General features: G+C 36.3%; 1 protein-coding gene across 1 annotated transcript in view; it reads right to left on the bottom strand.

Annotated features, from left to right (window-relative positions):
• The window catches only part of ADAM9 (ADAM metallopeptidase domain 9), a 90,881-nt gene that overhangs the window by 2,853 nt on the left and 72,384 nt on the right, over window positions 1-15,644 (bottom strand). The window contains exons 17-21 of the mRNA XM_037526099.2: window positions 12,270-12,350; window positions 11,906-12,011; window positions 8,236-8,377; window positions 5,415-5,502; window positions 146-213 (exon numbers count right to left, since the gene is read on the bottom strand). Coding sequence (XP_037381996.1) covers window positions 146-213; window positions 5,415-5,502; window positions 8,236-8,377; window positions 11,906-12,011; window positions 12,270-12,350 — 485 coding nt within the window. The remainder of the gene's footprint in view (window positions 1-145; window positions 214-5,414; window positions 5,503-8,235; window positions 8,378-11,905; window positions 12,012-12,269; window positions 12,351-15,644) is intronic.

The raw sequence follows: 15,644 nt of genomic DNA, 5'->3' as shown, positions 1-15,644 counted from the left end.
AAAGTTCTTCTGCAACTCGCATACTACCAAACTGTTGGCAATAAATACCATGCCCTGAATCAAATCAAAATACAAAAAAATTCTAGACATTAATTAACTCTGGATTTTATTTTAATCAAGTAATTTAAGAAAATTCATGTCAGACCTTGATGGAAACTGCTGAGACTGCTTGGCTGCATAATTTGGTCCTGGAAATCTGTTTGCATATATGGGCTAAAAAGGAAAAAAAGTTATTACCACAATATACTCATAAATATATCTTTTACCTTGGAAATAATAATAACAATTTGTTATTTTCCATACAAAACAGCAATATATTTAAAAACAATGAATAGATGACTTACTTAAAATGCTGACATTTAAAAATACTTTGCTTAAGAAATTGAAACAATAATCAAAAATCTCCCAAAAAAACAAAAATCCAGGACCAGATGATTTCACTAGTGAGATCAAACCTTTCAATATTCTTTTCAAACATTTCCAAAAAAACTGAAAGAGAAGGTACTTCAAACACATTTTATGTGGCCAACATTACCCTGATACCAAAACCAGACAAAGAAAACTACAGACCAATTTATCTGATAACATAGATAATAAAACAAATTCTTAGCAACCAAATTCAATAATGCATTAGAAGGATCATACATCGTGTCCATGTGGGGTTTATTTCAGGGAAACAAGGATAGTCACATCTGAAAAGCAACGAAATTCACCACATCGATGAAAGGAAAGATAAAAATCAGATATTACATCAATAGATGCCGCAAAAGCACTTGATAAGATTAAACATCCATTTATGATAACAAACCCTCAAAAAACTGGAGATAACGGCAATACACCTCACGTAATAAAGACCATATATGACAAATCCACAGATAATATCATACTAAGTTGTAAAAAAATTAAAATTTTTCCACTGAGATCTGGTACAGACAAGGATGTCCACTCTCTCCAGTATTATTCAACATAGTACTGGAAGTCCTACAAAGAGCAATTAGGCAAGAAAAGGATATAAAAGGAAATCAAATTAAGAAAGAGGAAGTAAAACTATCATTATTTGGAGATAACATGATAATATACATAGAAAAACTCCACTAGAAATCTAATTGAGACATATATCAGTTCAGCAAGTGACAGGTTACAAAATCAATGAACAAAAATCAGTTGCCTTCCTATGTGCAAACAAAGAGCAAGAAGAAGAAATGAAGAAAATAACCCCATTTACAATTATACAAAAAAAATTAAATACCTAGGAGTAAATGTAGCAAAGGAGGTGAAGGAGCTATATAATGAAAACTATAAGGCATTGTTAAAAGGAATAGAAGGCACAAAGAATGGAAAGATAATTCCTGCTCATGAATTGGAAGAATTAACATTGTCAAAATGGCAATCCTACACAAAGCAATATAAAGGTTCAATGCAATCCCTCTCACAGTTTCAATGGCATTCTTCACATGAAACCACAAAAGATACCAAACAGCCAAAGCAATCCTAACAAAAAAGGGTAATAATGGCAGGATCACACTTCCAGGCTTCAAACTATATACAAAGCTATAATAATCAAAACATCTTGGTACTGTAACCCAAACTGACACACAGAACAATGGAATAGAATTGAGAGCTCAGAAATAAACCCACACCTGTATGGACATTTAATCTACAATGACGAAGCCAAGAATAACAAGGAAAGTCTTCAATAGATGATACTGGGAAAACTGGACAGATTCATGCAAAAGGATGAAACTATACTACTATCTCACATCATGCACAAAAATCACTCAAAATGGATAAAAGACTTATATATAAGACCTGAAACCATAAAATACAATGAAGAAATCCTGGGGAAAACACTCCCTGTTACAATCTTCAGGGGTATCTTTGGGGATTTATCTTCAGCCACAAGGAAAACAAAATAGAAAATAAACAACTGGGACAAAAATCAAACTGAAAAGGTTCTACACAGCAAAAGCAACTATCCTCAAAACAAAAAGACACCCTACTGAATGGAAAAAAAATATCTGTACACCATAAATCCAACAAGGAGCTGATATCCAAGCTCTAAAAAGAAGTTAATTCAATGAGGGGTAAGAATAGTCTTCTCAAGAAATAGTGCCAGGAAAAATGGATTTCCACATGCGGAAGAATAAAATTGAATCTTTACATCACACCACATACAGAAATTAATTCAAAATGAATCAAAGATAGGTAAATTGAATTTCATCAAAAGTAAAAACTTATGTGCATCAAAGAAAATTATCAGAGTCAAAAAGTACCTACAGAATGGAAGACAATATCTGTAAATTACATATCCGATAAGGGAGTTAATATCCAGAATATGTAAAGAAATCCTACAAAACAGTTACAAAAAAGATAAACAATACAATTTTATAAATGAAGGACCTGAATAGACATTTTTTCCAGAAAAGACAAACAAATGGCCAATAACACATGAAAAGATACTCAACATTACTAATTATTAGGAAAATGCAAAACCAGACCACAAAAGAGTAACACTAAACATCCATTAGAATGGCTAAAATAAAATTTGAAAAACAGAACAAAGCAGAAAATAACAAGAGTTGACAAAGGTGAAAAAATTAGGCCATTCATGGTAGAAATGGAAAATGATTCAGTCACTGTAGAAAACCATTTGGTGGTGCATCAAAACATTATTTATACAATAAATATGTTACATATCAATTCCACTCTTAGGTATACACCCACAAGAATTTAAAACAAGTACTTGTGGGCCTCCCCTGGTGGCGCAACAATTGAGCGCTGGGCTGTGAAGCTGCCCACAGCCTCTGCAGCACCGGTTCGATCCCTGGCCACCAAAGAGGGTCCCACATGACACGCAGACCTCTCCTGCCACGCCCGCTGCTCCTCTCAGTAGTGTATTTCGTCAGTCTGCCTGTTCTGTTCCCCGCTCTGGCTCTGGTGAATTCTCTCGCCCTCCCGCGCTTCTGACTGTATCCAGTGCTTGCATAAATAAATAAATAAATCTTTAAAAAAAAAAACCCAAGTACTTGTACATACATACTCATGGCAACACTGTTCACATTAGCTGTAACTGTGGAAACAACTCAAGTGTCCACACACAGATGAATTAATAGCCAAAATACTGTATATGCACACTACAGTGTGTTAGTCATAGAATGGAATAAAGTCTCATACATCCTAGTATAGGCATGACTTTGAGGAATTGAAATAAGTTAGATACAAGAACAAATATTGTGTAATTCTACTTGTATCTAAAGTAGGCATATTTGCAGAAATATAAGACACCAAAGAGCCAAAGAAAGCTGGTGGGGAAGAAAAAAAAAAAAACAAAGCAGGAAGCATTATGATTCCTGATTGCAAACTACACTGCAAAGCTATAGTATTTAAAACAGTATGATACTGGCACAAAATCAGACATTTAGGTCAATGGAACAGAACAGCGAGCCCAGGAATACACCCATACATATATGGCCAATTAATTTACAATTTACAATGGAAAAGGACCATCTCTTCATTAATGGTGCTGGGATTACTGTATATTTATTTGCAAAATAATGACACTGGACTACTTTGTGTATCTTACACCATACAAAAAAGTTAACTCAAAACAGACTAAAGACTGGAATATATGACCAGACACCATAAAACTCTAAAAAGAAAACAGACAGATAAGCAACTTGATGGGGGATATTGGTGATATTCTGGATCTGACAATACAAAGGCAACAAAAGCAAAAGTAAACACATGGATCTATGTCAAACTAAAAAGCTCCATCACAGTGAAGAACATCATCAACAAAAATGGAAAGGAAACCTACCAAAGAAGATAAAATATCTGCATACTATGTATCTGATTAGGGGTTAATATCTGAAATATAGTAAGAAGTCATGTAAATCAATGTCAAAAAAACCAAACAATTTGAAAAATGGGCAAAGCACTTGAATAAACATTTTTCCAAAGAAGACATATATATGGTCAACAGGTATATGTAAAGGTGATCAATTCATTAATCATGAAGGATAGCTAATTATTTTACCTACACACAAGAAAGACTTTAGAAGTCCAGAGACATACTGCAGGGTGGGGAAAAGGATCAAAACAAGGGTGGTGGGAATTTTGCGGGGTATACTATAACCAAAAAGAAAATGCATACATTGTACAAAAATGAAAAGTGATGTAAAAAATATATATTAAAAAAAAGAAAGAAAAGAGCAATAAAAACTCACATATATTTGGAGGTGACAGTCAAAAGAAAAAAAAAAAAAAAAAACCCTGGCAATACTAAGTGTTAATGAAAATGCAGAGCAACAAAAATGTTCATACGCCAATGGTATAAACTTTTTGGACAGTAACTTGACAATTTCCAGTGAATATTCACATATCTTTCAACCCATAGTTTAATTCTTGCACTCCACAGAATTTTCTGCAGTGATAAAAACATTCTATATCAATGTTGTTTGATACATTAGTCAGTGGCCATATATGATCTATTGATCATTTAAAAGATGACTGAGGAATGGAATTGTTAATTGTATTCAATTTTATTTAATTTGAAATAAAATTTTAATAGCCACATGGATAGTAACTACCATATTAGATAAGACAGTCCTACAACTCACACATGCATAAGATCTTAGGCATACAGAGAATGTTCAATTCAGCCTTGTTCATAGTAATGAAAAATTGTAATCTGATAATAGGAAAATGGATTTTAATATTGAATATTATTTATTTACAGTAAATCCTCAATGCATAGATATGTTCTTAGACATTGTGGCTTTAAGCAAAACAATGAATAACAAAAACAGGTCTCAAATAACATGGCTTTGTTCAGCTTTCTCTAGGATTCAACAAAACAGGTCATTCAAGGACCTGTTATAATATCAACAGTGAAAATGTAATGAATGAAAGTCACATGTGTTGTTAGGGATAAATCACAAAGCAATGTTAAAGGAAATAGCAGGTTGCAGATACGCACATAAAACAGCAAACAAAACATCATACAAAGTTTAAAAACAGATAAAGTAATATCATATATTTCTCAGGGAGGGATGCATAGGAGAAAAAGATAATATTATCCCGATTCACTCTATTATTTTAGAAGAACAGTGATTACTGGTCCCACTGCTGAGACAATTAAGTCTTTTCTAGGAGCTCAGTACCAGGTCTTTGGTAACATGTCTTCAGGAAGTCAAGCACTGTTAATATCCAGATGTCTTCTCCCATCTCCTCTGAGACATCAACCCTACTGGCATCCCTTTAACTAACTTAGAGACTACACTCCTACTAAATTCTTAAGAAATTATCTATGTTGATTTCCATAGCTAAATAACAATTGTTTTAAACAATTGTTTTTAATCATTGAAAATGTAATACCATAATATAAGAAAAAGAATGTTTCTTTTCAAACTTACAACTTCTCTGGGAGGAGTCACTGGAGAAACATGTCGAGGAACACTCACTGGCTGTCTAGAAACTTTTGCTTGATTTTTGCCATCTGATCTGAAAGACACAATTACTTTTGAGTTAAATTAAGATTAAAACATTTTCACAATACATTACACATACCTTAACTTTTCCCAAACACAAAATAATGATGTCGATAGCAGTTAAAATCAGCATTTTCACTGATTTTACACGTTTAATCCTTATAGTACTAGGATTTGAAATAATTCAGTTAGTTTTATTTTTTTAATTGTTTTTGCTAACAGAAAAAGAGACACATCATTTTAGCTCAGCTCTACAAGCCATTCAGCCCAAGACTGTACTAATGGTGGAGCCAAAAATAGACAGAAGATCCCCCTCCATCAGTGAACTCTTCCCAAAGCACAAGGGCATTTTCCACAGGGCATCAACATGCATCTGTTATCCAAGAATTTAACTAATACCTTCTTGACACTTCTACATTTTCGGCCAGTGGTATTACCTTTAACATTATGCATTTCAGGTCTGCTATAGAGGCAAGCTCCCGTTACATTCAACAAGTGTGACTGAAAAAGGGTGTGGAATTGGGGACTCTATCTCTATAGACTTCAATCACTTCTACCTTTAGCCTGTCCCTTGAAGCTGAAGGTATTACTGACATCTGGATGGACATTCCATGATTTGGTATAATTAAACCAAAGTCCAGAAAAGCTACAGTCCAGCTCCCTTTTGTGCACTAACAGCTGATAGAATAGGGAATTGTCCATTGCCACAATAACATAGTTTCAAAGTTCCTCTCCCCAACCCAGGTAGGCCATGACAATATAGTCAGTGGGTCAGAGAATATGTATTTGCATACTAGTCACCCTATGGTGAGGCAGTCCAGCAAACTATCTGGTACTCCTGGTACTCCTAAGGCGATCTCACCACTGAACCTTAAAAAGGTCCCATCTAACAGACAGGGTTTATAATTCACAGTTTACACATGAAGGCACCAGATCACGTAAGTGAGTAAGCCAAGGTCACTGAGAATTCACAAAAGGAGGAATTGGTCCGTAATCACCTCCCACCCATTCAGCACCACTTGGCTCCTGAGTCACTGTGGCCCAAATTCCTCAAAGTTCTAAAGGCCCATCCACGTCCACATGCCACCCCTGATACCCCACGGCCCTCACTAGGCCCTTACAGGCCCCACCCAGGCTGTAACCTCCCAGGTCCTACCACCCCTGCTGGAGCTGACCCTTCCATACTAGAAAAAAAGTTTTAACCCCATTTTATAATCAGATAGATGTAAATTCTAGAAAATCATAAATTTTGTCAATTTCACAATCAGGCAAGTGTCTCCAAACTTATCTCAAGTTTTCATGAAATTAGAGAAGAGTAAAGGCATATTTTAGGCTTCATAGTTAAAATCTGAAGCAATCAATCTATAAGTCAGGAAATCCTGGAGGCGAAAGCAAGCTGAATATATACCAGCTAAGTTTTAGACATGCTGAGGTGACAGCAAGTCAGCTAGGTAGAGATGTATGGGAGATAGCTATAGTTAAGAAACTAACATTTTGGAGGTGCAGATTGGGGAGTTATCTACAAGGACTGGTCAGTCTGAATTTTGATAGGCAGTAAGAGAAAAAAAAGAACAGGAAGATAAACATTTTAGGATATGTTAAAAATTAAAAATAACATCATGATACTCTAAGGAAATGTTATGTTAGACAATGAAGTAAAAGAGTATCAAGGTTAGATGTATACATTTTGAAATCATAGTAACCACTAGTTGTTAAGTAATTGCATTGTGCCAGCATCATGCTATAGGGTGATTTTTGATAATTCTTCATTATTCCTCATAACAACCAAGCAGAGGTAGGTAATATTTTAAGATTTTTTAAAAAAAGATTTAATTTATTTTTATGTAAAAGAACTGGGGTGTAGGCCACAGGTGCAGGGTGAGAGGATTCACCAGAGACAGAGTGGGGACCAGAACTGGTGGGTTGACTGAAATATACTGCTGAGGGGATCAGTAGGTGAGACAGGAGAGGTCTGCTGCACTATGTGGGTTAGCTCCCTGGCTGGGGATAGAACTCAGGCCACTGCAGTCATAGTGGTGAGATTTAACCCATAGGCCACTAGGGAGGTCCAATAGGTAATATTATTATTCCTATTTTAAACGAAATAGATAAAATGCTGCAAGTTTTATTTATTGTTATAGTTCCTTATTCTAGCTAATAACAAATCTGGAACTTGAATTATGACATGATATGTATGCTACATTCTAATACCAACTTGATAGTAACAAGTGATAGTTCAGAAATTATCCTACAATAGTTTAACACATGTTAGAAATGTCTGGTGTCTGAGTAACGACAACACTTTCATCCATCAAAATTAGTCCTTCTGTTTATGATTTACAAACTTTTTTCAAAACCAAGATTTGAAAACTGTTCCTCTATGAATTGATACTTGAAACAGACCTGGAAAAAATTTTTCAACATTATGTTTTTATCTTAATCCCATGTTTTAATCTCTAATTAAGAAAATCCTTGTCAGAAGTTGTAGCCCAAAACTCAACTAACCGCTGTATATGAAGCAAAATGAACCCTAAGGGCCATTTTCAATAGTATATAGCAGGTCACTGTGATCATTTACTTCACTATTATAAGAAGTAGCTAGGTCATCACTACCCTTTAATCACTGCTAGTCATTCTAAAAGAAAAAAGAGATAACTTTGAAATTATTTTTAAAACAATCCCTATGATATTGTTTTCATCGTTAATAGTCAAACTACAATGAGTATAAAAGAAAAATTCTAAGTACTCATATGTTCGTGATCTCTTCTTTCTGAAGCAGCTTCTCCGTAGTTGATCTCTCTTGATGAAGGCAAAAGCAGCAAAAACAATAAGGGGAACAATTACAAAGAAGAATACCAGAAGTCCATCTCTCGTTGCAGTATTCTTTTCTAAAGAGAAGAATTTTACATTAATGGTCAATAAATTAGATATTAACTGACACTAAGTAGAACACGATAATTAAAAATTATTTTCATTAATTTTCATATTGTTCAAAAGTCAAGCTGATATAAATTGAATACGCTGAGAAGTCTTACTCACACCTCAGCCCTGCCCACTTCAATTTTGTCTCCCCAACTTTTATTAGTTTCTTATATAATCTTATAGCATTTCTTCATGCAAATATAAAGAACAAAATACATTTTTTATTGTCAACCTTTTTTTATACAAAAGCTAACATACCACAAACGTTATTCAACTAAACAGAGACTTATCCAAAGACATGCAAATGACCAAAAGGCACTTGAAAAAATGTTCAACATCACTTATCATCAGGGAAATGCAAATCAAAACCACAACTCACTACCACCCCATGCCCATATAAATGCCCACATCAAGAAAGCCAGAAACAAAAAAACTTGAAAAGAATGTGGAGAAAAAGGAAAGGAACCCCCATACACTATTGGTAGTAATGTAGACTGGTACAGCCTTATGGAAAACAGTAGGGAGATTCCTCAAAATACTAAAAATAGATCTACCATATGGCCCAGCAATTTCACTCCAAGTTATCTAACCAAGGAATAAAAAATCACTATATTGAAAGGATATATGCATTCCTATGTTTATTGCAGCACTATTTACAGTAATTAAGTTACAGAATCAACCTAAATGCCTATCAACAGAGGATTAGATGAAGAAGATGTGGTATATATACACAATAGAATACTGCTCTTCTATGTAAAACAAACAAAAAAGATGAAAGCTTGCCACATGGATGAAACTGGAGGGGATTATGTTAAGTGAAACAAGTCAGAAGGAGAGAGACAAATACCAGATTATTTTATTCATGTGTGGAATATTATACAGGAAGAAAAAAAACAAAGGAGCTGACAAAACTAAACCAAAAAAAACCCTAAAACTATGACTGCAGAATTAAGACTGCCAGAGGGAGAGGGGAGGAGAAGAGAAAAGGGGAGAGGGGACCCAAAGGCCTAGGGTAAAGGACTATAGGTGCTTTGATGGTGGGGTTCATGTGATAACATACCTCTGAGGAGGTTTAAACCTATTCCCCACAATAACACACAGTGCTTGTAAAACAACATTGCCCAATAAGGAAAAAATAATAATAATTAATTAAGCAAATAGAGCTTTACAACAAATAAAAAGCAAAACCTGGCTGACCTACAGAGAAAAGGAGACAAATGAGCAATTAAAGCCAGAGATTCCAATATTCCTCTCTTGATAATTGACCAAACAAGTATATAAGTATCCATAAGGATATAGATGACTTAAAAATCTGTCAATAAACATGAACTAGTTATTTACAAAACACTCTACCCAGTTACAGCAGAATATACATTCTTTCCCAATACATACAGATCTTTTACTAAGATAAACCACTCTGGGCCACAGATACATTTTAAAAAGTAAAAAAGGATTCTAGGCATAGAAAGTTTGTTCTCTGACTAAAGTGGAATATATAAGAAATAAATAACACAAAAATATCTGAAAATTTCCCAGCTACTTCATGACAGAGTAATATATTTCTAAATTAACAAAGAAAAAAATAAAAGAATTTTATTATTTTGAGCTGAATAAAAATGAAGGCACAGAATACCAAAACGTGTGCAATGTGAAAAAAGCTATTCTTAAAATCAATGCACTATATCGGATGGTTTCACTTATAGGCGGAATATAAGGAAACCAAACAAGGGGTCAGAAAAAATAAGATAAAACTAGCAGGCAAATTATAATCAGAGATGTAAGCAGGGGAGGGGAGGGTAGGGATCAAACAGGGGAGGGAAGAGCACAAAAGACTAAGGTGAAGTTTCACAGTGACTTGCTGTTGGGGATTTTATGGGAATTACACCTGAAAGGAAAAACAAAACACTGTACAAAAATGAACAAAGGCCTCGCTGGTGGCATAGGGGTGAAGCCTCAGCTGCATGAGTTCAATCCCAGGCCAGAGAGCTGACCCACATGGTGCAGCAGTCCTCACCTGTCTTGCCCCTGCTCCCCTCCGCAGTGTATGTTAGTAGATCCGCCTGTTCTGCTCTCCACTCTGTCTCTGGTGACTCCTCTCACCCCCTGCACCTCTGGCCTACATCCCAGTTTTGCATGCATAAATAAATAAAATAAATCTTAAAAAAAAAGAACAACGATGTTTATATATATAAATATATATTAAATAAATAAAATTAAGGTGAAAAGCAAAGGAAAAAACTAAGTGCACTACAATGTTTATATTAGAAAAGAAGCTCTCAGATCAATGACCTCATCATCCAGCATTAGAAACTAGAAAACTAAGAATAAAAGAAACCCAAAGTAAGCAGTCTGGTATAAAACATGTACAGAGCACATATTTCATAAAAGATATGTATACTAAATAAGGAACTCTGAAAATTCAAAAGGACAACCTAACAAGAAACTGGGCAAAAGATTTGAACAGACATATCACCAAAGAAGAAATATAGATGGCAAATAAGCACATGAAAAAAAAAAAATTCCGCTCTAGTAATTAGAGAAATAAAAATTAAGTCCACAATGAAAAATGCTACTTTATACCTACGGAATAGCTAATATTAAGACTGGCCACACCAAATGCCCAAAAGGATGTGGAGAAACTGCAACACTCATGTACAACTGGAGAACTGCAAAATAGTGTAACCACATTCAGAAATAACTTGGCAGTTTCTTAAAATGCTGAACCTGCACCATTTCTATGAGTCAGCCATTCTACCTTGCATTTACCCAAAAGAAAGATAGAATATGTTCTCACTTGGAAGATACTAGTGTACAAGTCTATCAAGGAGTAAAAATATGCAATTATTGTAGCATGGTATTTACAGTAATTGAAGAACAAGTAGAAGGGGCATATTAATTTAGATTTAGGTATTCAGGGGAAACTTCATAGAGGAAATAGGTATAAAACTGGCATCTAAGTAGCAATTAGCTAAGCTCCAACTCTATGACTATACAATACAGAGGACTAGAGGTAAAAGACAGTAGGCTATTAGAGGAAATAAATGAAGTTACAATGTTTTAAACAGTGAAATGAAGTTGGAAAGTTAATATATAGGCAAATCATTCAGAGTGTTTAACCCATGTACAGGATTTTTGGACTTCATTCTAATAGCAACTCAGAAGCACTGAATTAAAAGTACGGCAATGACATGATTAAAACTGAATTCTTAAAAAAAAAAATACTAAAACTCTATAACATAGTTTGGAATACGGATTATAGGGAACAAGATGATAAATGAGGATCATATTTAAGAGAATATTACGTAAATCCAGGCAAGAAATTAAAGGTAATTAACAGGGATTTTTAAAAAAAGCAGAAACACTCCGGGGGAATTTAGGAGACAGAATTGACACAATTTAACATGTAACTGATGTAGGAAGTGAGAGGGAAGTACAATGATGCCCAATTTCTGATGTGGGTAAAGATCACACTAATTTTCCTCTGTATTACTTGCCATTATACGTAGGTCCACTGTCCACACTTCCTCCGTATCCTGCAGTTTCACAGTTTGGGGGTGCCCAGCCATCTTCACAGTGACAATTCTTATTGCTATTACATACCTTCAAAACAAAATATCACTATTGTTAATTGTGATTGTTGCTCTGAACTATGAACTCAAAAATGGAAATCAAGACAATGGATTAAAATGATGCAAACCCATAAACATTCTCTTTAAGAATGAAAAAAATAATTAGGTATCTACATTTCCCAATATTTAAACATCTCAAAATCTTGAGAGGTCTCCACTTAATCCTCTGAGGGAATTCTTATTATTCAGCACTACTTTCATGAACAAGCCAAAGGAGAAAAGTACGTACCCCATGTCCATGACACTTTTTCTGAATATCACAGTCATAATTCAGAACAGAAGCATTTACACATTGGAAGTTTCTACATATCTAAAGGGAAAAAAATTGAAAAATGAATAAGGAAAAGTTGAACACATTAATAAAGTACTCAGAACAAAAGACCATAGACTACTGAACTTCTTTTAATTTTTATTAAAGTTAATTCCCACACTATAAATTGAAAACATACAATTAATCATCAAACATGACATAAAATTCAAAAACAAAACTATAAATTTTTAGACAAATATAGATGTGAATATCCTAAGTAAAATATTCAGAAATAGATATTTTTCAAATGAAAAATCACCAGATATAGGTGATCCCACTGCTGTAAAAAATACTCATTAATAGGAAATTTATTACTATAATAGCTATAAAATTGTCTATTACACTAGATATCAAAATGGCATTGAAAAAGCTTAAGCATTTTAATTTTTAAAAGTTTTCAAAAAAATAAGATTAAAAATACTTTGTTGGTAAGATAAAACCTGTCTTCCTATATCATGATTAATGATAAAACAAGAGGCATTACTATTAAAAGCACTACTGGCAATAAATCATAGATCTCATATAGTTTTAATAATTTTAGTTTATGCAATAAGATATGAAACAGAAATGAGTCCTAAATATTGAAAAATATATAAAAATTAACAGTATTTGAGAAAAGTATTAAACTAAAAATCCTAAGTTAAGAACTTATTAAAATTTTTCCATTTTGGGGGGGGCGGAGCAACATGGCGGCGAGGAGACACTGCGAGTAAAATCTCCCATTAAAAAAAGTTAATAGGGAGGAAAAGCGGCAGGTCCCAGTGAGAACCGGGACACGGAAGATAAACGGGTGACTCCAGCAAACTGCCCGAAGAAGAAAGTGGCCATAAAAGAGGACCAGAAGGGAGGGAAGTGCAGAACCCTGCTCCCCTCCCCCACCCACAGAGGCAGCACTCTCCGGCCAGCAGAGAGGAGGAAAACAACAAACTAAAACGACCAACAAGAACAAACGACGCAGCAAGTGGGACTGTGAGTGGAAAGGAACTATTGCAGCCACCACACCCGTGAACGGGAGCTGTGGAGAACCCTGCAGGATCCGCCGCAGAGGTGAGCTCCGGGCGCCATTAAAGAGTTACCCCGCCCCCCAGGAGGAGACCAGCACCAGCACACAGCCCCCATCCGCCCGGTAAGCTTGCGCGGAAAAGCGGCGCGCTGGAAAATCAAGTGTGGATCGGAATCGGGATCACGCGCGGAAAAGCAGTGCAGTTGAAAAGCAAACGCTGATCCAGATCGCAGCTGCCCAGGTCCCTGCGCCTGCGACCTAGGCTTGCGGGGAGACGCGCGGAGGCCCTCACTGAGTGAGCAGGAACCAGGCACCCAGGCACCAACCATTCCCGCTCTATTCCCGCTCTATTTCCACGGGGTGGAAAATCAGCTCCCCAAGGGCTCCAGGAGAGATCTCTGGCGCCACCTAGCGACGTGAAGCCAGCAGAGGCGCCTAGAGGAGCCAGTGGCCAGCTGGGGAGTTAACCCACGCAGGGCCCCTTCAGACCAGTAGTCTGAGCCCACAGGGGGAGCGAGCACCCACAGCCGGGGAAGACCAGGCGCGCAGAAGAGTGTGCCTGAGACCGGACGCGCAGGGAGTGTGTCCCACATCACCATTTTAGAACAGGGACATTTCTTCAGTAAAGACTACCTGCAGAAGGCTTCCTCAGGAGCCAGAGGTGAGCGGGGGAAGTTCGCCCACGCCAGACCCCCTCTGGCCTGCAGTCCAAGCCCAGAGGGGGAGCAGGAACCCACCGCCGGGGCAGACCAGGCACACAGGGGAGTGTGTCCCCACATCGGCATTTTAGAACAGGGACCTTTCTCCAGTAAAGACTGCTTGAAACTGACAGATGACTCCTGGAGGAACCAGAGGAGAGCAGAGAAGCTCACCCAAGATGCCGGCCAGTCCCAACTACACAGTGTCCCAACGCATACGGCAAATTAGAAAACAGACAGTAGGGAGGAGAAGAACCACACGCAACCTAGCAACTCCCCAGGGAAAAAGCACAGCACAAAAGGAAAACCACCACCCAGATTGCAATGACAGTAACTTGGAAGAACTTCTGAGCCTTCCAGAAAGAGAATTTAAAATTGCCGTGATTAAAAAACTGACAGAAGTCATAAAGGAAAACAATGATAAGGGAAAAATAATCAACGATCAGAAGAATGCAACTGAGTCCCTAAAGAGGGAAAACAATGGTCAGAAGAATGAAATTGAGTCCCTAAAGAGGGAAGTAAAAGAAATGCAGGAGATCAAAGAATTAATGGAAGAACTAAAGAATTCTGGGAAAAGCAATGAAAGCAGAATAGATGAAATGGAAGAACGAATAAGTACTCTTGAAGACACAGAAATAAAAAGAACCAAAACAGAAAAGGAAAGAGAAGTACGAAGGAAAAAGAACGAAGAAAGACTTCGGGAATTATCTGACTCCATGAGGAAAGGAAATATAAGAGTTATAGGAATACCAGAAGGAGAGGAGAGAGATGTAGGAACAGAGAAAATATTCAAAGAGATAATTGAAGAGAACTTCCCAAATGTGAAGAAGGAGCTGAAAATTGATATACAAGAAGCAAGAAGAACACCAAACTTCCACGACGAAAGGAAAAATACAGCAAGACACATAATAGTAAAGCTCCCAAGAATCCAGGACAAGGAAAAAATAATGAAGCTGGCAAGAGGGAAGAAACAGATAACATTCAAAGGAAAGCCAATCAGGCTGACATCAGACTTCTCCGAAGAAACACTACGGGCAAGGAGAGAGTGGAGGGACATAGTCAACAGACTCCAAGAAAACAGATGCCAACCAAGAATTCTCTATCCCGCAAAGCTCTCCTTCCTCTTTGAAGAAAGAATATGGACCTTCCCAGACAAACAGAAACTCCGGAATTTCATTACAACTAAACCCCCACTCCAAAAAATACTACAAGGAGTCCTAAAGCCAGAACCTCAGAGGGACGAATAACAATGAAAGAAGGCCAAAAAAAAAAAAAAAGTTATTAAAAGAATAAATAAATAAAATCAAAGGAAAGACAAACACAATGGCAAATACAGATGCTAACATATCAATATTAACTCTAAATGTAAATGGACTAAACTCTTCAATAAAAAGACACAGAGTTGCATCCTGGATTAAGAAACAAAACACAACCTTTTGCTGTCCCCAGGAAACACATTTAGCTACAAAAGATAAAAATAGGCTCAAAGTTAAAGGATGGAAAACAATCCTACAAGCAAATGGACCAAAAAAGAAAGCAGGAACAGCTACACTTATATCAGATAAAACAGATTTCAAACTCAAAAAGATAAAA

This window comes from Talpa occidentalis, unplaced genomic scaffold (genome assembly GCF_014898055.3).
Source record: "Talpa occidentalis isolate TD23 unplaced genomic scaffold, MPIMG_talOcc4v2.1 talOcc4.4, whole genome shotgun sequence".
Lineage (NCBI taxonomy): Eukaryota > Metazoa > Chordata > Mammalia > Eulipotyphla > Talpidae > Talpa > Talpa occidentalis.
Note: the sequence above shows the minus strand (reverse complement) of the source record. Positions and strands in the feature narration are given on the sequence as shown.